This window comes from Oncorhynchus mykiss, chromosome 14, assembly GCF_013265735.2.
Source record: "Oncorhynchus mykiss isolate Arlee chromosome 14, USDA_OmykA_1.1, whole genome shotgun sequence".
Lineage (NCBI taxonomy): Eukaryota > Metazoa > Chordata > Actinopteri > Salmoniformes > Salmonidae > Oncorhynchus > Oncorhynchus mykiss.
The window spans coordinates 26,613,683-26,636,375 of record NC_048578.1 but is presented as its reverse complement, the minus strand read 5'-3'; the positions used below and the strand labels follow the sequence as shown (position 1 = coordinate 26,636,375).

Genomic DNA, 22,693 nt, shown 5'->3' with positions numbered 1-22,693 from the left:
AAACCCAGCCTAAAACCCCAAACAGCAAGCAATGCAGGTGTAGAAGCACGGTGGCTAGGAAAAACTCCCTAGAAAGGCCAAAACCTAGGAAGAAACCTAGAGAGGAACCATGTGGGGTGGCCAGTCCTCTTCTGGCTGTGCCGGGTGGAGATTATAACAGAACATGGCCAAGATGTTCAAATGTTCATAAATGACCAGCATGGTCCAATAATAATAAGGCAGAACAGTTGAAACTGGAGCAGCAGCACGGCCAGGTGGACTGGGGACAGCAAGGAGTCATCATGTCAGGTAGTCCTGAGGCATGGTCCTAGGGCTCAGGTCCTCCGAGAGAGAGAAAGAGAGAATTAGAGAGAGCACACTTAAATTCACACAGGACACCGAATAGGACAGGAGAAGTACTCCAGATATAACAAACTGACCCTAGCCCCCGACACATAAACTACTGCAGCATAAATACTGGAGGCTGAGACAGGAGGGGTCAGGAGACACTGTGGCCCCATCCGAGGACACCCCCGGACAGGGCCAAACAGAAAGGATATAACCCCACCCACTTTGCCAAAGCACAGCCCCCACACCACTAGAGGGATATCTTCAACCACCAACTTACCATCCTGAGACAAGGCCGAGTATAGCCCACAAAGATCTCTGCCACGGCACAACCCAAGGGGGGGTGCCAACCAAGACAGGACGATCACATCAGTGACTCAACCCACTCAAGTGATGCACCCCTCCTAGGGACGGTATGAAAGAGCCCCAGTAAGCCAGTGACTCAGCCCCTGTGATAGGGTTAGAGGCAGAGAATCCTAGTGGAGAGAGGGTAACCGGCCAGGCAGAGACAGCAAGGGCGGTTCGTTTCTCCAGAGCCTTTCCGTTCACCTTCCCACTCCTGGGCCAGACTACACTCAATCATATGACCCACTGAAGAGATGAGTCTTCAGTAAAGACTAGAAATTCTAGGGACAATTAGGAGGCTTGCGTCTTGTGACCGTAGGGTACGTGTAGGTATGTACGGCAGGACCAAATCAGAGAGATAGGTAGGAGCAAGCCCATGTAATGCTTTTTAGTTTAGCAGTAAAACCTTGAAATCAGCCCTTGCCTTGACAGGAAACCAGTGTAGGGAGACTAGCGCTGGATTAATATGATTACATTTTTGGGTTCTAGTCTAGTGTTGAATGCTGAGCTGTAGTAAAGGAATAGCATTCTTACATAGGTGTTCATTTGGCCAGGTGGGAAAGGGCAATGTGGAGTGCAATAGAGATTGCATCATCTGTGGATCTGTTAGGGTGGTATGCAAATTGGAGTGGGTCTAGTGTTTCTGGGATAATGTTGTTGATGTGAGCCATGACGAGCCTTTCAAAGCACTTCATGGCTACAGACGTGAGTGCTATGGGTCGGTAGTGATTTAGGCAGGTTACCTTGGGCACAGGGACTATGGTGGTCTGCTTGAAACATGTTGGCATTTCAGACTCAGACAGGGAGAGATTGAAAATGTCAGTGAAGACACTTGCCAGTTGGTCAGCGCATGCTCGGAGTACACGTCCTGGTAATCCGTCTGGCCCTGCGATCTTGTGAATGTTGACCTGGTGATTGACCATGCCTGAGCTAGGAAGCAGGTGACTGAGTCTGGGACTGGTTTGGGTGTTCTGGACTGACTTCTCAACCACTGAATATGCTTGGAGGACAAAACGTTGTGACAGAAATAGGGCACATCAGTGATATATGGTGCATTTGATTAATTTACTTAATTAGGTCAATCATTTGAGACCCTGTGAATACCTGTTCTCAATCTGATGAGGAAGCTGATATCTGTGAGCAAACACACACAAACATGGACACACGCACTCACACACAAACACATGGGAAATGCAAGCAGAGTGGCTGTCTGCAACAGCCCAGCCAGACACAGTGGTAAGCCCCACAGACCCACACATTATGTGGTTTCCCTTCACTTCCATAGAAAGATAGTAAACTCCCTCTTTACTGATGTCATAATGGTAGCCAGATCCTCACATGATCTGGGCAGGGCTGGTGTACAGGTATAGTCACAAAAGGGGAAAAGTCCCTTTCTGTGACTCATAACTGAACTATTTTACAGTCAGACTCCTTCCTGGGGCACAGATCTAGCCATAGATTCTGAAAAAGTCCAACATGTGAGTTTAAAAATAGCACATAAGTCTATATATAAGTCAGTTAAGAACAAATTCTTATTTACAATGACAGCCTACCCCAGCCAATCCCAGACGACGCTGGGCCAATTGTGCGCCACCCAATGGACTCCCAATCACAGCCAGATGTGATATAGCCCAGATTTGAACCAGGGACTGTAGTGACACTTCTTGTGCTGAGATGCAGTGCCTTAGGCCACTGCGCCACTCAAGAGCCCAAGAGCTGTTTGGTGAGAAAACATTGACTCTTCTAGATACGCATTGATTTCAACATGTCTGAAACACTTGTGTGAGTGTTGAAAGGGCCCAGGGTGAGAGGGAAACAGAGAGGAGAGCAGGAAGGGAGGATCCAAGGTTCAGGGGAAATCCACTTCCTGCCTGGTCAGTGAGTATCAGGCCATGTGATGTGATTCACCTGTGACTCAGCCCAGGTAGTGGCTAGCTGGGCTGGCCTGGTCTAGATTCACAGGCACAGGTAGGGAACAGAACAGTGAGTGTTTTCCAGTGTATTCCAGAACCTACAGGTCACATACTTATGAAAGGATTCATCAAAAGGGAATCAAGACAACCATTTCCAATATCCAATACGATCATTTTTAGGGGGCTACCTTTTTAGGCCTAAATTAGGTATCCATAATTCTGTCATCAGTTGAAAATACACTATGAGATCAGAAGAATCTTTGTTTAGAACAAAACAAAACAATTTGTTCTAAATATGAGTAATTGTTTATTTTCATTTTCTTGATAACCTAACAAAATATGCCTGTCAAATAGCATTCATTGCACAGAAAACAGAATACTGGATAAAAGAGGGGATATTATCAGTATTGAGTAGCCAGCCAATGCAACGTCTAGGCATGTTGCGTGAGGCTGATTCAACCCGGTTCAACAGTTGCTCGCTTTCGCGCTGCTATGGTAACCAAGAAGGCGGTCCCACACGTGATCAAACTCAGCTGATGCAACCAAGGAGTATTTAAACACAGAGAGAGCTCCAATGACCACAATCAACTGACTTCTACATGGAGAGAATAGATAGAAAACGTGTATCACTGAGTGGAGTATTGGAGATAGAGAGACGGTCAAAATGGTCTATACCCCGGCACTGGTCCTCGGACACGGAATACCGATTGTGTCTGAAGAGGATAACATTGTCGAACTGATGAGAAAGTTTCTCTGTCAAATCACTTCGAGCGACAACAAATATGTGCGTCGAGGCAGCATTGAAAGTTCCGAATTCATCAAGGAAATAAACTCAAGTAAGTCTCTGTTCTGAAATCTAAGTATGTATTTCATCAGATGTACTGTACTAAATAATGGCTTTTGATAACCATTCCAATTAATATTTTGTGAATTTATAGGCCTTTTGACAAACTTTGTTGATGACCATAATGGAAACAAGTATTTTTATTTTGTAATCCTCGGCAACTTTGGTATATGTATCTGTTGCCTGGTGTAACATGTATTTTCCAAGCGGCCACAGTAGCCGTGATACAATGCAGCTGATGCTGCCAGATAGTTTACTGTAGCCGACAGCTCACGACTGTATCAGTTGATGATCTGTTCTAAGAAGTTAATTGACCTGAGCTCTGTCTCCTAGTTTAAAGTGGCTGATACATTGCCTTATTTTTACGATAAATTCCCTATTACAATGTTACTAAGTATGTAATATTCGAAATCTATAGTGCAACACATGTTTAGGACTAATTATCAAAATAATGACATTTTTAAGATGGTTTGAAATGTAATGTTGCAATGTTCTTGAATAGCCTGAATAACTAAGTAGGTCAAAAAGTCTTGGCATATATAGATATAAGGCCTAAATATAGCCCCTGCCAAATGTCTGCAATACTAAAGTATAGGCTGTGCAACTTCAACTCCTGGTTGATCAGCAATATTGATATCAACACACCATTCTCTTTTTTCAGGTCTGGACTCTGAAACGGCTCCCGACTGTGAAGAGAGAATACTCCATCAGGACATGACCAGGCAGATAGTGCGTTGTCTCTCTGAAGCTAAAGAATCCAGTCTGCGGTGCCGGATACTACTGCTTCCCCGCACGCTGACCGCCAATGTTGCCCTGGATGTGGTGCGTTCCTCAGCGGGAGAGCCGTGCGGGCTCCGCGGGGCCTTCATACAGGTCTATTTGGAGACACAACTGGGCCAACAGCTGCAAATGCTGGGCACTATAACACCCGACCCGACTGTCACTCCTACTTTCGAGCTGTCCGTCGTGTTCAAGCTGGACAAAGACTGTTGGCCGCTTCTCAAGCACATATTTGTTACCGACAAGGTGTTGAAACTACGACCCCAGTACCGACTGGTCAAGAAGAAATTGTATTCCTCTGCGAGCCCCGTCATACATGAGTTCTGCTGAGACAATTTCTTATCAGGAATCAACACGTGGCCTATAATTCTCGACATTCCAGTTAGGAGAAAAAGCTGTTGCACCACTGTCTTTTTTCAGTGTACTAAATATATGTTAGTGTACACTACTGTATTGGAGAGTTGACATTAAATTAATGTTTTGCACTGGAATATCACTGAAGAACAGTCAGTTCAATTGTGAAAAGAGATCATTTTGTATTGTTTGAAAAGGAAGGACTTGATACCCTGAAATTTGAGTTGACATAGAAAAGAGCACAGAATGCATGTTACCTTGCTGGTATTAGCAGGGGGTCAAGTATGGTACAATCTAACTCTGACAGGTTTTTATTTTTTTGTGCACATTTCTGTTCGACACAATTGCTGGATTGTCTTTTGTAAAACCATGGAAATCTCATGCTGGATGTGGAAGCAAGCTAGTGTTTGGTGCCCCTTACCCTGTCTGACTGTTGCAGTATTTTTAAACTGAGAAATTTGAATGTTTTTGCACAGTATTCTTTTCTGGGTTGCCATACTTTCAATCAAAACAGCTATCAGAATCACCAATGATTAGTCTATACCCTAAGAACTGAAGGTCTCAACTTAGGTCTGTCAAAGTTACGGACACTTCCATTGTTTGCAATTCTCTTAATTTTAATAAACAGTTGAACAACAAAACATACAAATGGGGAAAAAAATAAAACTACATAAAGTTCAACACTCCGTACTACCTTTTTGTACTCCCACTAACATACAGTAGACTCATAATTCCTTGCAGGATATTTTACAGTTGGCTACATCCTAAAACACAATGGTGCCCCAAGTCAGTCACTAGTACAGTGGCTGCTGGTTACTTGTGGCAACTGTCAATCTAGTGTACTGGCTTCAAATGCAAATCATAGACTTAAGTTAGTTAAACTGTACACAGGACTGCAGCCATACCGCGACCCGAAAACTCTGATTAAACTCAAACAACTTCACAGAACAGTAACTCCATCAAACATTCTCTGGTTTAAATCGTCCAATCCCTACATCAAGTCTCATTGGCACCCTACTGCCTTTTGACTCCGGTTATTTCTTCATCTTCATGTCTGCTTCAATGGCACAGCGGCGCCCTCTGGTGCCCCCGTCCTGCAGGGAAGAGAGGTTGGGTTAGAGGTGAGTCCGACACCAGGTTAGAAACCCAGCGATGGCTCCTGGTCGGCCTGTTTAAAACAAGATTATCTCTGCTGCCCGCCAGATGAAATGAAGAAAACAAAAGAAAGAAAAACAATGGACCAGACGGGACATGCTAAGAAAGAAGTTGAAGACAACCACTGAACACATAAAAAAAGGCATATGGCGCTAAACAAATGCACGTACACCCACAACCAGGATGGGTCCACTTAATCAAATACCGAAGGTCAAAAACTTGGTGAGGGAAGTGTTTGTTTATATGAGAGGTGAGTGTATGCATTTTAAATGTTTCACTATAGTCAACTTGTTTTGGTAGTGTGACGTAGAAACAGAGCGTGCACTCTGCTTAGTCTGGTGAGATTTGACCTTTGACCTGAATACTTACAAAAAGAGAGAGAAGGAAAGCGGGAGAGGCCATTGGGACACTGTCCTGTAGGAGGACAAACAGTTAGTGAGAAAAGAAACACACACACACACAGTGACATTTACCCCTTGTACACACACACACACACACCCAGAGTAAACAACACAAACAAGTACAGTCAGACAAACAAGACAACACATTCAGACAGTCAAGTGAGAACACAGGAGTCAGTCGAAATGGAGAGAGGAGAGACCGTAGACAGTAGTAACAGAGACAGTAGACAGTAACAAAGACCGTAGTAACGGAGAGGGGAGCGACAGTAGACAGTAGTAACGGAGAGGAGAGCGACAGTAGTAACGGAGACAGTAGACAGTAGTAACGGAGACAGTAGACAGTAGTAACGGAGACAGTAGACAGTAGTAACGGAGACAGTAGTAACGGAGAGGGGAGCGACAGTAGACAGTAGTAACGGAGAGGGGAGCGACAGTAGTAACGGAGACAGTAGACAGTAGTAACGGAGACAGTAGTAACGGAGACAGTAGACAGTAGTAACGGAGACAGTAGTAACGGAGACAGTAGACAGTAGTAACGGAGACAGTAGTAACGGAGAGGGGAGCGACAGTAGACAGTAGTAACGGAGAGGGGAGCGACAGTAGTAACGGAGACAGTAGACAGTAGTAACGGAGAGGGGAGCGACTACAGTAGACAGTAGTAACGGAGACAGTAGACACAGAGAGGGGAGCGATAGTAGACAGTAGTAACGGAGACAGTAGAAACGGAGAGGGGAGCGACTACAGTAGACAGTAGTAACGGAGACAGTAGACAGTAGTAACGGAGACAGTAGTAACGGAGAGGGGAGCGACTACAGTAGACAGTAGTAACGTAGACAGTAGTAACGGAGAGGGGAGCGATAGTAGACAGTAGTAACGGAGACAGTAGTAACGGACAGGGGAGCGACAGTAGACAGTAGTAACGGAGACAGTAGTAACGGAGAGGGGAGCGACAGTAGACAGTAGTAACGGAGACAGTAGTAACGGAGAGGGGAGCGACAGTAGACAGTAGTAACGGAGACAGTAGACAGTAGTAACGGAGACAGTAGTAACGGAGAGGGGAGCGACAGTAGACAGTAGTAACGGAGAGGGGAGCGACAGACAGTAGTAACGGAGACAGTAGACAGTAGTAACGTAGACAGTAGTAACGGAGAGGGTAGCGACTACAGTAGACAGTAGTAACGGAGACAGTAGAAAACGAGACAGTAGTAACGGAGAGGGGAGCGACTACAGTAGACAGTAGTAACGGAGACAGTAGACACGGAGAGGGGAGCGATAGTAGACAGTAGTAACGGAGACAGTAGAAACGGAGAGGGGAGCGACAGACAGTAGTAACGGAGACAGTAGACAGTAGTAACGGAGACAGTAGTAAAGGAGAGGGGAGCGACAGTAGACAGTAGTAACGGAGACAGTAGTAATGGAGAGGGGAGCGACAGTAGACAGTAGTAACGGAGACAGTAGACAGTAGTAACGGACAGGGGAGCGACAGTAGCAACGGAGACAGTAGACAGTAGTAACGGAGACAGTAGACAGTAGTAACGGAGACAGTAGTAACGGAGAGGGGAGCGACTACAGTAGACAGTAGTAACGTAGACAGTAGTAACGGAGAGGGGAGCGATAGACAGTAGTAACGGAGACAGTAGTAACGGACAGGGGAGCGACAGTAGACAGTAGTAACGTAGACAGTAGTAACGGAGAGGGGAGCGACAGTAGACAGTAGTAACGGAGACAGTAGTAACGGAGAGGGGAGCGACAGTAGACAGTAGTAACGGAGACAGTAGACAGTAGTAACGGAGACAGTAGTAACGGAGACAGTAGACAGTAGTAACGGAGAGGGGAGCGACTACAGTAGACAGTAGTAACGGAGACAGTAGACAGTAGTAACGGAGACAGTAGTAACGGAGAAGGGAGCGACTACAGTAGACAGTAGTAACGGAGACAGTAGACAGTAGTAACGGAGAGGGGAGCGATAGTAGACAGTAGTAACGGAGAGGGGAGCGACAGTAGACCGTAGTAACGGAGACAGTAGACAGTTGTAACGGAGACAGTAGACAGTAGTAACGGAGAGGGGAGCGACAGTAGACAGTAGTAACGGAGAGGGGAGCGACAGACAGTAGACAGTAGTAACGGAGACAGTAGACAGTAGTAATGGAGACAGTAGTAATGGAGAGGGGAGCGACAGTAGTAACGGAGACAGTAGTAACGGAGACAGTAGTAACGGAGAGGGGAGCGACAGTAGACAAACGGTAGTAACGGAGACAGTAGACAAACGGTAGTAACGGAAACAGTAGACAGTAGTAACGGAAACAGTAGTAACGGAGACAGTAGACAGTAGTAACGTAGACAGTAGACAGTAACGGAGAGGGGAGCGACAGTAGACAGTAGTAACGGAGACAGTAGACAGTAGTAACAGAGACAGTAGTAACAGAGAAGGGAGCGATAGTAGACAGTAGTAACAGAGAGGGGAGCGACAGTAGACAGTAGTAATGGAGACAGTAGACAGTAGTAACAGAGAAGGGAGCGATAGTAGACAGTAGTAACAGAGAGGGGCGCGACAGTAGACAGTAGTAATGGAGAGGGGAGCGACAGTAGTAACGGAGACAGTAGACAGTAGTAACGGAGACAGTAGACAGTAGTAACGGAGACAGTAGACAGTAGTAACGGAGACAGTAGACAGTAGTAACGGAGACAGTAGTAACGGAGAGGGGAGCGACTACAGTAGACAGTAGTAACGGAGACAGTAGACACGGAGAGGGGAGCGATAGTAGACAGTAGTAATGGAGACAGTAGAAAACGAGAGGGGAGCGACAGTAGACAATAGTAACGTAGACATTAGTAATGGAGAGGGGAGCGACAGTAGACAGTAGTAACGGAGACAGTAGACAGTAGTAACGGAGACAGTAGACAGTAGTAACGGAGACAGTAGACAGTAGTAACGGAGAGGGGAGCGACTACAGTAGACAGTAGTAACGGAGACAGTAGACACGGAGAGGGGAGCGATAGTAGACAGTAGTAACGGAGACAGTAGAAAACGAGAGGGGAGCGACAGTAGACAATAGTAACGTAGACAGTAGTAATGGAGAGGGGAGCAACAGTATACAGTAGTAACGGGGACAGTAGACAGTTGTAACGGAGGCAGTAGACAGTAGTAACGGAGACAGTAGACAGTAGTAACGGAGAGGGGAGCGACTACAGTAGACAGTAGTAACGGAGACAGTAGACACGGAGAGGGGAGCGATAGTAGACAGTAGTAACGGAGACAGTAGAAACGGAGAGGGGAGCGACAGTAGACAATAGTAACGTAGACAGTAGTAATGGAGAGGGGAGCGACAGTAGACAGTAGTAACGGAGACAGTAGACAGTAGTAACGGAGACAGTAGTAACGGACAGGGGAGCGACAGTAGTAACGGAGACAGTAGACAGTAGTAACGGAGACAGTAGACAGTAGTAACGTAGACAGTAGTAACGGAGAGGGTAGCGACTACAGTAGACAGTAGTAACGGAGACAGTAGACACGGAGAGGGGAGCGATAGTAGACAGTAGTAACGGAGACAGTAGACAATAGTAACGGAGACAATAGTAACGGAGACAGTAGTAACGGAGAGGGGAGCGACTACAGTAGACAGTAGTAACGGAGACAGTAGACAGTAGTAACGGAGACAGTAGTAACGGAGAGGGGAGCGACTACAGTAGACAGTAGTAACGGAGACAGTAGACAGTAGTAACGGAGACAGTAGACAGTAGTAACGGAGAGGGGAGCGACTACAGTAGACAGTAGTAACGGAGACAGTAGACACGGAGAGGGGAGCGATAGTAGACAGTAGTAACGGAGACAGTAGAAACGGAGAGGGGAGCGACAGTAGACAATAGTAACGTAGACAGTAGTAATGGAGAGGGGAGCGACAGTAGACAGTAGTAACGGAGACAGTAGACAGTAGTAACGGAGACAGTAGTAACGGACAGGGGAGCGACAGTAGTAACGGAGACAGTAGACAGTAGTAACGGAGACAGTAGACAGTAGTAACGTAGACAGTAGTAACGGAGAGGGTAGCGATAGTAGACAGTAGTAACGGAGAGGGGAGCGACTACAGTAGACAGTAGTAACGGAGACAGTAGACACGGAGAGGGGAGCGATAGTAGACAGTAGTAACGGAGACAGTAGACAATAGTAACGGAGACAGTAGTAACGGAGAGGGGAGCGACTACAGTAGACAGTAGTAACGGAGACAGTAGACAGTAGTAACGGAGACAGTAGTAACGGAGAGGGGAGCGACTACAGTAGACAGTAGTAACGGAGAGGGGAGCGACTACAGTAGACAGTAGTAACGGAGAGGGGAGCGACTACAGTAGACAGTAGTAACGGAGAGGGGAGCGACTACAGTAGACAGTAGTAACGGAGACAGTAGACACGGAGAGGGGAGCGATAGTAGACAGTAGTAACGGAGACAGTAGACAATAGTAACGGAGACAGTAGTAACGGAGAGGGGAGCGACTACAGTAGACAGTAGTAACGGAGACAGTAGACAGTAGTAACGGAGACAGTAGTAACGGAGAGGGGAGCGACTACAGTAGACAGTAGTAACGGAGACAGTAGACACGGAGAGGGGAGCGATAGTAGACAGTAGTAACGGAGACAGTAGTAATGGAGAGGGGAGCGACAGTAGACAATAGTAACGTAGACAGTAGTAATGGAGAGGGGAGCGACAGTAGACAGTAGTAACGGAGACAGTAGACAGTAGTAACGGAGACAGTAGACAGTAGTAACGTAGACAGTAGTAACGGAGAGGGTAGCGACTACAGTAGACAGTAGTAACGGAGACAGTAGACACGGAGAGGGGAGCGATAGTAGACAGTAGTAACGGAGACAGTAGACAATAGTAACGGAGACAATAGTAACGGAGACAGTAGTAACGGAGAGGGGAGCGACTACAATAGACAGTAGTAACGGAGACAGTAGACAGTAGTAACGGAGACAGTAGTAACGGAGAGGGGAGCGACTACAGTAGACAGTAGTAACGGAGACAGTAGACAGTAGTAACGGAGACAGTAGACAGTAGTAACGGAGAGGGGAGCGACTACAGTAGACAGTAGTAACGGAGACAGTAGACACGGAGAGGGGAGCGATAGTAGACAGTAGTAACGGAGACAGTAGAAACGGAGAGGGGAGCGACAGTAGACAATAGTAACGTAGACAGTAGTAATGGAGAGGGGAGCGACAGTAGACAGTAGTAACGGAGACAGTAGACAGTAGTAACGGAGACAGTAGTAACGGACAGGGGAGCGACAGTAGTAACGGAGACAGTAGACAGTAGTAATGGAGACAGTAGTAACGTAGACAGTAGTAACGGAGAGGGTAGCGATAGTAGACAGTAGTAACGGAGAGGGGAGCGACTACAGTAGACAGTAACGGAGAGGGGAGCGACTACAGTAGACAGTAGTAACGGAGAGGGGAGCGACTACAGTAGACAGTAGTAACGGAGACAGTAGACACGGAGAGGGGAGCGATAGTAGACAGTAGTAACGGAGACAGTAGACAATAGTAACGGAGACAGTAGTAACGGAGAGGGGAGCGACTACAGTAGACAGTAGTAACGGAGACAGTAGACAGTAGTAACGGAGACAGTAGTAACGGAGAGGGGAGCGACTACAGTAGACAGTAGTAACGGAGACAGTAGACACGGAGAGGGGAGCGATAGTAGACAGTAGTAACGGAGACAGTAGAAAACGAGAGGGGAGCGACAGTAGACAATAGTAACGTAGACAGTAGTAATGGAGAGGGGAGCGACAGTAGACAGTAGTAACGGAGACAGTAGACAGTTGTAACGGAGGCAGTAGACAGTAGTAACGGAGACAGTAGACAGTAGTAACGGAGACAGTAGACAGTAGTAACGGAGACAGTAGACAGTAGTAACGGAGACAGTAGACACGGAGAGGGGAGCGATAGTAGACAGTAGTAACGGAGACAGTAGAAACGGAGAGGGGAGCGACAGTAGACAATAGTAACGTAGACAGTAGTAATGGAGAGGGGAGCGACAGTAGACAGTAGTAACGGAGACAGTAGACAGTAGTAACGGAGACAGTAGTAACGGACAGGGGAGCGACAGTAGTAACGGAGACAGTAGACAAACGGTAGTAAGGTAGACAGTAGACAAACGGTAGTAATGGAGACAGTAGACAGTAGTAATGGAGACAGTAGACAGTAGTAACGGAGACAGTAGACAGTAGTAACGGAGAGGGGAGCGACAGTAGACAGCCGGTAGTAACGGAGAGGAGAGACAGTAGACAGACTGTAGTAATGGAGAGGAGAGAGACAGTAGGCAGATAGTAGTAACGGAGAGGAGAGACAGTAGACAGACTGAAGTAATGGAGAGGAGAGAGACAGTAGACAAACGGTAGTAACGGAGACAGTAGACAGACGGTAGTAACGGAGAGGAGAGAGACAGTAGACAAACGGTAGTAACGGAGACAGTAGACAGACGGTAGTAACGGAGAGGAGAGAGACAGTAGACAAACGGTAGTAACGGAGACAGTATACAGACGGTAGTAACAGAGAGGGGAGCGATAGTAGACAGTAGTAATGGAGAGGGGGCCGACAGTAGACAGACGGTAGTAACAGAGAGGGGAGTGACAGCAGACAGACGGTAGTAACGGAGAGGAGAGACAGCAGACAGACGGTAGTAACCGAGAGGAGAGACAGCAGACAGACGGTAGTAACGGAGAGGAGAGACAGTAGACAGACGGTAGTAACGGAGAGGAGAGACAGTAGAGAGACGGTAGTAACGGAGAGGAGAGAGACAGTAGACAGACGGTAGTAACGGAGAGGAGAGACAGTAGGGAGACGGTAGAAACGGAGGAGAGAGACAGTAGACAGACAGTAGTAACGGAGAGGAGAGAGACAGCAGACAGACGGTAGTAACGGAGAGGAGAGAGTCAGTAGACATACGGTAGTAACGGAGAGGAGAGAGTCAGTAGACATACGGTAGTAACGGAGAGGAGAGACAGTAGACAGACGGTAGTAACGGAGAGGAGAGACAGTAGACATACGGTAGTAACGGAGAGGAGAGAGTCAGTAGACATACGGTAGTAACGGAGAGGAGAGACAGTAGACAGACGGTAGTAACGGAGAGGAGAGACAGTAGACAGACAGAGGAGACAGTAGACAGACGGTAGTAACGGAGAGGAGAGACAGTAGACAGACAGAGGAGACAGTAGACAGACTGTAGTAACGGAGAGGGGAGAGACAGTAGACAGACAGTAGTAACGGAGACACAGTAGACAGACAGTAGTAACGGAGACACAGTACAGACAGTAGTAACGGAGAGACAGTAGACAGACAATAGTAAAGGAGACACAGTAGACAAACAGTAGTAACGGAGAGGAGAGACAGTAGAGAGACGGTAGTAACGGAGAGGAGAGAGACAGTAGACAGACGGTAGTAACGGAGAGGAGAGAGACAGTAGACAGACGGTAGTAACGGAGAGGAGAGAGACAGTAGACAGACAGTAGCAACGGAGAGGGGAGACAGTAGACAGACTGTAGTAACGGAGAGGGGAGAGACAGTAGACAGACGGTATTAACGGAGAGGAGAGAGACAGTAGACAGACTGTAGTAACGGAGAGGGGAGAGACAGTAGACAGACGGTAGTAACGGAGAGACGAGACAGTAGAGAGACGTTAGTAACGGAGAGGAGAGAGACAGTAGACAGACGGTAGTAACGGAGAGGAGAGAGACAGTAGACAGACAGTAGCAACGGAGAGGGGAGACAGTAGACAGACTGTAGTAACGGAGAGGGGAGAGACAGTAGACAGACGGTATTAACGGAGAGGAGAGAGACAGTAGACAGACAGTAGGAACGGAGAGAGGAGACAGTAGACAGACGGTATTAACGGAGAGGGGAGAGAGAGTAGACAGACAGTAGTAACGGAGAGGAGAGAGACAGTAGACAGACGGTAGTAACGGAGAGGAGAGACAGACAGACGGTAGTAACGGAGAGGAGAGTCAGTAGACAGACTGTAGGAACGGAGAGAGGAGACAGTAGACAGACAGTAGTAACGGAGAGAGGAGAGACAGTAGAAACAGAGAGGGGAGAGACAGTAGTAACAGAGAGGGGAGAGACAGCCAGACGGTAGTAACGGAGAGGGGAGAGTCAGTATACATACGGTAGTAACGGAGAGGGGGACAACAGTAGACAGACGGTAGTAACGGAGAGGAGAGACAGTAGAGAGGCGGTAGTAACGGAGAGGAGAGAGTAGACAGACGGTAGTAATGGAGACACAGTAGACAGACAGTAGTAACGGAGAGGAGAGACAGAGAGACGGTAGTAACGGAGAGGAGAGATACAGTAGACAGACAGTAGCAACGGAGAGAGGAGAGACAGTAGACAGACAGTAGCAACGGAGAGAGGAGACAGTAGACAGACAGTAGCAACGGAGAGAGGAGACAGTAGACAGACTGTAGTAACGGAAAGGGGAGAGACAGTAGAGAGACGGTAGTAACGGAGACACAGTAGACAGACAGTAGTAACGGAGAGACAGTAGACAGACAATAGTAAAGGAGACACAGTAGACAAACAGTAGTAACGGAGAGGAGAGACAGTAGACAGACGGTAGTAACGGAGAGGGGAGAGTCAGTAGACAGACGGTAGTAACGGAGAGGAGAGACAGTAGAGAGACGGTAGTAACGGAGAGGAGAGACAGTAGACAGACGGTAGAAACGGAGAGGAGAGAGACAGCAGACAGACGGTAGTAACGGAGAGGAGAGAGACAGCAGACAGACAGTAGCAACGGAGAGAGGAGACAGTAGACAGACTGTATTAACGGAGAGGAGAGAGTAAGTAGACAGACGGTAGGAACGGAGAGAGGAGACAGTAGACAGAGTAGTAACAGAGAGAGGAGAGACAGTAGAAACAGAGAGGGGAGAGACAGTAGTAACAGAGAGGGGAGAGACAGCCAGACGGTAGTAACGGAGAGGGGAGAGTCAGTATACATACGGTAGTAACGGAGAGGGGGGCAACAGTAGACAAACGGTAGTAACGGAGAGAAGAGACAGTAGAGAGACGGTAGTAACGGAGAGGAGAGACAGTAGCAGACGGTAGTAACGGAGAGGAGAGAGTCAGTAGACAGACTGTAGTAACGGAGAGGAGAGACAGTAGACAGACGGTAGTAACGGAGAGGAGAGAGACAGTAGAGAGACGGTAGTAACGGAGAGGAGAGAGACAGTAGAGAGACGGTAGTAACGGAGAGGAGAGACAGTAGACAGACGGTAGTAACGGAGAGAGGAGAGACAGAGAGACGGTAGTAACGGAGAGGAGAGAGACAGTAGACAGACAGTAGGAACGGAGAGGAGAGAGACAGCAGACAGACAGTAGCAAAGGAGAGAGGAGACAGTAGACAGACTGTAGTAACGGAGAGAGGAGAGACAGAGAGACGGTAGTAACGGAGAGGAGACAGTAGACAGACAGTAGTAACGGAGAGGGGAGAGACAGTAGACAGACAGTAGTAACGGAGAGGAGAGAGTAGACAGACAGTAGTAACGGAGACACAGTAGACAGACAGTAGTAACGGAGAGACAGTAGACAGACAATAGTAAAGGAGACACAGTAGACAGACAGAAGTAACGGAGAGGAGAGACAGTAGTAACGGAGAGGAGAGAGTAGACAGACGGTAGTAACGGAGAGGAGAGACAGTAGACAGACAGTAGTAACGGAGAGGATAGAGTCAGTAGACAGACTGTAGTAACGGAGAGGAGAGAGACAGTAGACAGACAGTAGGAACAGAGAGAGGAGACAGTAGACAGACGGTAGTAACGGAGAGGAGAGACAGTAGACAGACGGTAGTAACGGAGAGACAGTAGACAGACGGTAGTAACGGAGAGGAGAGACAGTAGACAGACAGTAGTAACGGAGAGGAGAGAGTAGACAGACGGTAGAAACGGAGACATAGTAGACAGACGGTAGTAACGGAGAGGAGAGACAGTAGACAGACGGTAGTAACGGAGAGGAGAGACAGTAACAGACGGTAGTAACGGGAGAGGAGACACAGTAGACAGACGGTAGTAACGGGAGAGGAGACACAGTAGACAGACGGTAGTAACGGAGAGGAGAGAGACAGTAGACAGACAGTAGTAACGGAGAGGAGAGAGACAGTAGACAGACGGTATTAACGGAGAGGAGAGAGACAGTAGACAGACAGTAGTAACGGAGAGGAGAGAGACAGTAGACAGACGGTATTAACGGAGAGGAGAGAGTAGACAGACGGTAGTAACGGAGACACAGTAGACAGACAGTAGTAAAGGAGAGACAGTAGACAGACAGTAGTAACGGAGAGGGGAGAGACAGTAGACAGACAGTAGGAACGGAGAGGGGAGACAGTAGACAGACTGTAGTAACGGAGAGGGGAGAGACAGTAGACAGACGGTAGTAACGGAGAGACGAGACAGTAGAGAGACGTTAGTAAAGGAGAGGAGAGAGACAGTAGACAGACGGTAGTAACGGAGAGGAGAGAGACAGTAGACAGACAGTAGCAACGGAGAGGGGAGACAGTAGACAGACTGTAGTAACGGAGAGGGGAGAGACAGTAGACAGACGGTATTAACGGAGAGGAGAGAGACAGTAGACAGACTGTAGTAACGGAGAGGGGAGAGACAGTAGACAGACGGTAGTAACGGAGAGACGAGACAGTAGAGAGACGTTAGTAACGGAGAGGAGAGAGACAGTAGACAGACGGTAGTAACGGAGAGGAGAGAGACAGTAGACAGACAGTAGCAACGGAGAGGGGAGACAGTAGACAGACTGTAGTAACGGAGAGGGGAGAGACAGTAGACAGACGGTATTAACGGAGAGACAGTAGACAGACAGTAGTAACGGAGAGACAGTAGACAGACGGTAGTAACGGAGAGGAGAGACAGTAGACAGACGGTAGTAACGGAGAGGAGAGTCAGTAGACAGACTGTAGGAACGGAGAGAGGAGACAGTAGACAGACAGTAGTAACGGAGAGAGGAGAGACAGTAGAAACAGAGAGGGGAGAGACAGTAGTAACAGAGAGGGGAGAGACAGCCAGACGGTAGTAACGGAGAGGGGAGAGTCAGTATACATACGGTAGTAACGGAGAGGGGGACAACAGTAGACAGACGGTAGTAACGGAGAGGAGAGACAGTAGAGAGGCGGTAGTAACGGAGAGGAGAGAGTAGACAGACGGTAGTAATGGAGACACAGTAGACAGACAGTAGTAACGGAGAGGAGAGACAGAGAGACGGTAGTAACGGAGAGGAGAGACAGTAGACAGACGGTAGTAATGGAGAGGAGAGAGACAGTAGAGAGACGGTAGTAACGGAGAGGAGAGATACAGTAGACAGACAGTAGCAACGGAGAGAGGAGAGACAGTAGACAGACAGTAGCAACGGAGAGAGGAGACAGTAGACAGACAGTAGCAACGGAGAGAGGAGACAGTAGACAGACTGTAGTAACGGAAAGGGGAGAGACAGTAGAGAGACGGTAGTAACGGAGACACAGTAGACAGACAGTAGTAACGGAGAGACAGTAGACAGACAATAGTAAAGGAGACACAGTAGACAAACAGTAGTAACGGAGAGGAGAGACAGTAGACAGACGGTAGTAACGGAGAGGGGAGAGTCAGTAGACAGACGGTAGTAACGGAGAGGAGAGACAGTAGAGAGACGGTAGTAACGGAGAGGAGAGACAGTAGACAGACGGTAGAAACGGAGAGGAGAGAGACAGCAGACAGACGGTAGTAACGGAGAGGAGAGAGACAGCAGACAGACAGTAGCAACGGAGAGAGGAGACAGTAGACAGACTGTATTAACGGAGAGGAGAGAGTAAGTAGACAGACGGTAGGAACGGAGAGAGGAGACAGTAGACAGAGTAGTAACAGAGAGAGGAGAGACAGTAGAAACAGAGAGGGGAGAGACAGTAGTAACAGAGAGGGGAGAGACAGCCAGACGGTAGTAACGGAGAGGGGAGAGTCAGTATACATACGGTAGTAACGGAGAGGGGGGCAACAGTAGACAAACGGTAGTAACGGAGAGAAGAGACAGTAGAGAGACGGTAGTAACGGAGAGGAGAGACAGTAGCAGACGGTAGTAACGGAGAGGAGAGAGTCAGTAGACAGACTGTAGTAACGGAGAGGAGAGACAGTAGACAGACGGTAGTAACGGAGAGGAGAGAGACAGTAGAGAGACGGTAGTAACGGAGAGGAGAGAGACAGTAGAGAGACGGTAGTAACGGAGAGGAGAGACAGTAGACAGACGGTAGTAACGGAGAGAGGAGAGACAGAGAGACGGTAGTAACGGAGAGGAGAGAGACAGTAGACAGACAGTAGGAACGGAGAGGAGAGAGACAGCAGACAGACAGTAGCAAAGGAGAGAGGAGACAGTAGACAGACTGTAGTAACGGAGAGAGGAGAGACAGAGAGACGGTAGTAACGGAGAGGAGACAGTAGACAGACAGTAGTAACGGAGAGGGGAGAGACAGTAGACAGACAGTAGTAACGGAGAGGAGAGAGTAGACAGACAGTAGTAACGGAGACACAGTAGACAGACAGTAGTAACGGAGAGACAGTAGACAGACAATAGTAAAGGAGACACAGTAGACAGACAGAAGTAACGGAGAGGAGAGACAGTAGTAACGGAGAGGAGAGAGTAGACAGACGGTAGTAACGGAGAGGAGAGACAGTAGACAGACAGTAGTAACGGAGAGGATAGAGTCAGTAGACAGACTGTAGTAACGGAGAGGAGAGAGACAGTAGACAGACAGTAGGAACAGAGAGAGGAGACAGTAGACAGACGGTAGTAACGGAGAGGAGAGACAGTAGACAGACGGTAGTAACGGAGAGACAGTAGACAGACGGTAGTAACGGAGAGGAGAGAGACAGTAGACAGACGGTAGTAACGGAGAGGAGAGACAGTAGACAGACGGTAGTAACGGAGAGGAGAGAGTAGACAGACGGTAGAAACGGAGACATAGTAGACAGACGGTAGTAACGGAGAGGAGAGACAGTAGACAGACGGTAGTAACGGAGAGGAGAGACAGTAACAGACGGTAGTAACGGGAGAGGAGACACAGTAGACAGACGGTAGTAACGGGAGAGGAGACACAGTAGACAGACGGTAGTAACGGAGAGGAGAGAGACAGTAGACAGACAGTAGTAACGGAGAGGAGAGAGACAGTAGACAGACGGTATTAACGGAGAGGAGAGAGACAGTAGACAGACAGTAGTAACGGAGAGGAGAGAGACAGTAGACAGACGGTATTAACGGAGAGGAGAGAGTAGACAGACGGTAGTAACGGAGACACAGTAGACAGACAGTAGTAAAGGAGAGACAGTAGACAGACAGTAGTAACGGAGAGGGGAGAGACAGTAGACAGACAGTAGGAACGGAGAGGGGAGACAGTAGACAGACTGTAGTAACGGAGAGGGGAGAGACAGTAGACAGACGGTAGTAACGGAGAGACGAGACAGTAGAGAGACGTTAGTAAAGGAGAGGAGAGAGACAGTAGACAGACGGTAGTAACGGAGAGGAGAGAGACAGTAGACAGACAGTAGCAACGGAGAGGGGAGACAGTAGACAGACTGTAGTAACGGAGAGGGGAGAGACAGTAGACAGACGGTATTAACGGAGAGGAGAGAGACAGTAGACAGACTGTAGTAACGGAGAGGGGAGAGACAGTAGACAGACGGTAGTAACGGAGAGACGAGACAGTAGAGAGAGGTTAGTAACGGAGAGGAGAGAGACAGTAGACAGACGGTAGTAACGGAGAGGAGAGAGACAGTAGACAGACAGTAGCAACGGAGAGGGGAGACAGTAGACAGACTGTAGTAACGGAGAGGGGAGAGACAGTAGACAGACGGTATTAACGGAGAGGAGAGAGACAGTAGACAGACAGTAGGAACGGAGAGAAGAGACAGTAGACAGACGGTATTAACGGAGAGGGGAGACAGTAGACAGACAGTAGTAACGGAGAGGAGAGAGACAGTAGACAGACGGTAGTAACGGAGAGGAGAGACAGTAGACAGACGGTAGTAACGGAGAGGAGAGTCAGTAGACAGACTGTAGGAACGGAGAGAGGAGACAGTAGACAGACAGTAGTAACGGAGAGAGGAGAGACAGTAGAAACAGAGAGGGGAGAGACAGTAGTAACAGAGAGGGGAGAGACAGCCAGACGGTAGTAACGGAGAGGGGAGAGTCAGTATACATACGGTAGTAACGGAGAGGGGGACAACAGTAGACAGACGGTAGTAACGGAGAGGAGAGACAGTAGAGAGGCGGTAGTAACGGAGAGGAGAGAGTAGACAGACGGTAGTAATGGAGACACAGTAGACAGACAGTAGTAACGGAGAGGAGAGACAGAGAGACGGTAGTAACGGAGAGGAGAGACAGTAGACAGACGGTAGTAATGGAGAGGAGAGAGACAGTAGAGAGACGGTAGTAACGGAGAGGAGAGATACAGTAGACAGACAGTAGCAACGGAGAGAGGAGAGACAGTAGACAGACAGTAGCAACGGAGAGAGGAGACAGTAGACAGACAGTAGCAACGGAGAGAGGAGACAGTAGACAGACTGTAGTAACGGAAAGGGGAGAGACAGTAGAGAGACGGTAGTAACGGAGAGGAGAGAGACAGTAGAGAGACAGTAGGAACGGAGAGAGGAGACAGTAGACAGACTGTAGTAACGGAGAGGAGAGACAGTAGACAGACGGTAGTAACGGAGAGACAGTAGACAGACGGTAGTAACGGGAGAGGAGAGACAGTAGACAGACTGTAGTAACGGAGAGGAGAGACAGTAGACAGACGGTAGTAACGGGGAGGAGACACAGTAGACAGACACAGTAGACAGACGGTAGTAAAGGAGAGGAGAGAGAGTAGACAGACAGTAGTAACGGAGAGGATAGACACAGTAGACAGACGGTAGTAACGGGAGAGGAGACAGTAGACAGACGGTAGTAACGGAGAGGAGAGACAGTAGACAGACGGTAGTAACGGAGAGGAGAGAGTAGACAGACGGTAGTAACGGAGACACAGTAGACAGACAGTAGTAACGGAGAGGAGAGAGAGTAGACAGACGGTAGTAACGGAGAGGAGAGAGTAGACAGACGGTAGTAACGGAGACACAGAAGACAGACGGTAGTAACGGGAGAGGAGACAGTAGACAGACGGTAGTAACGGAGAGGAGAGACAGTAGACAGACGGTAGTAACGGAGAGGAGAGAGTAGACAGACGGTAGTAACGGAGACACAGTAGACAGACGGTAGTAACGGAGACACAGTAGACAGACGGTAGTAACGGAGACACAGTAGACAGACGGTAGTAACGGAGACACAGTAGACAGACAGTAGTAAAGGAGAGACAGTAGACAGACAGTAGTAATGGAGACACAGTAGACAGACCGTAGTAAAGGAGAGACAGTAGACAGACGGTAGTAACGGAGACACAGTAGACAGACAGTAGTAAAGGAGAGACAGTACACAGACAGTAGTAACGGAGAGACAGTAGACAGACAGTAGTAACGGAGAGACAGTAGACAGACAGTAGTAATGGAGAGGAGAGAGTAGACAGACAGTAGTAACGGAGACACAGTAGACAGACAGTAGTAAAGGAGAGACAGTAGACAGACGGTAGTAACAGAGAGACAGTAGTAACAGACAGACAGTAGTAACGGAGAGGGGAGAGACAGTAGACAGACAGTAGTAACGGAGAGGGGAGAGACAGTAGACAGACAGTAGTAACGGAGAGGAGAGAGTAGACAGACAGTAGTAACGGAGACACAGTAGACAGACAGTAGTAAAGGAGAGACAGTAGACAGACAGTAGTAATGGAGAGGAGAGACAGTAGACAGACAGTAGTAATGGAGAGGAGAGACAGTAGACAGACAGTAGTAACGGAGAGGAGAGAGTAGACAGACAGTAGTAACGGAGAGGAGAGAGACAGTAGACAGACAGTAGTAATGGAGAGGAGAGACAGTAGACAGACAGTAGTAACGGAGAGGAGAGAGTAGACAGACAGTAGTAACAGAGAGACAGTAGTAACAGACAGACAGTAGTAACGGAGAGGAGAGAGTAGACAGACAGTAGTAACGGAGACACAGTAGACAGACAGTAGTAAAGGAGAGACAGTAGACAGACAGTAGTAATGGAGAGGAGAGACAGTAGACAGACTGTAGTAACGGAGAGGAGAGACAGTAGACAGACTGTAGTAACGGAGAGGAGAGACAGTAGACAGACAGTAGTAACGGAGAGGAGAGAGTAGACAGACAGTAGTAACGGAGAGGAGACAGTAGACAGACAGTAGTAACGGAGAGGAGACAGTAGACAGACTGTAGTAACGGAGAGGAGAGAGACAGTAGACAGACTGTAGTAACGGAGAGGAGACAGTAGACAGACAGTAGTAACGGAGAGGAGACAGTAGACAGACTGTAGTAACGGAGAGGAGACAGTAGACAGACTGTAGTAACGGAGAGGAGAGAGACAGTAGACAGACTGTAGTAACGGAGAGGAGAGAGTAGACAGACAGTAGTAACGGAGACACAGTAGACAGACAGTAGTAAAGGAGAGACAGTAGACAGAC

General features: G+C 48.1%; 2 protein-coding genes across 7 annotated transcripts in view; one reads left to right on the top strand and one right to left on the bottom strand.

Annotated features, from left to right (window-relative positions):
• The first annotated feature begins 3,156 nt into the window (after nt 1-3,156).
• Nucleotides 3,157-5,496, top strand: LOC100136335 (DNA-damage-inducible transcript 4-like). Its single transcript, NM_001124575.1, is given in 2 exon segments — nt 3,157-3,421; nt 4,091-5,496. Coding segments are annotated over 2 exon segments (621 nt in total). The 5' UTR covers nt 3,157-3,249; the 3' UTR covers nt 4,540-5,496.
• LOC110489093 (bromodomain-containing protein 8) overlaps nt 5,163-22,693 on the bottom strand; it is a 32,261-nt gene continuing 14,730 nt past the window's right edge. For 5 of the 6 annotated variants that reach the window (XM_021561664.2, XM_021561667.2, XM_021561665.2 and 2 more), the window contains 2 exons: nt 6,088-6,132; nt 5,163-5,657 (listed from right to left, as the gene is read on the bottom strand). In XM_021561664.2, the coding sequence (XP_021417339.2) occupies nt 5,598-5,657; nt 6,088-6,132 (105 nt within the window). In that variant the 3' untranslated portion in view covers nt 5,163-5,597. The remainder of the gene's footprint in view (nt 5,658-6,087; nt 6,133-22,693) is intronic. The other variant, XM_021561668.2, reaches the window with a different exon arrangement.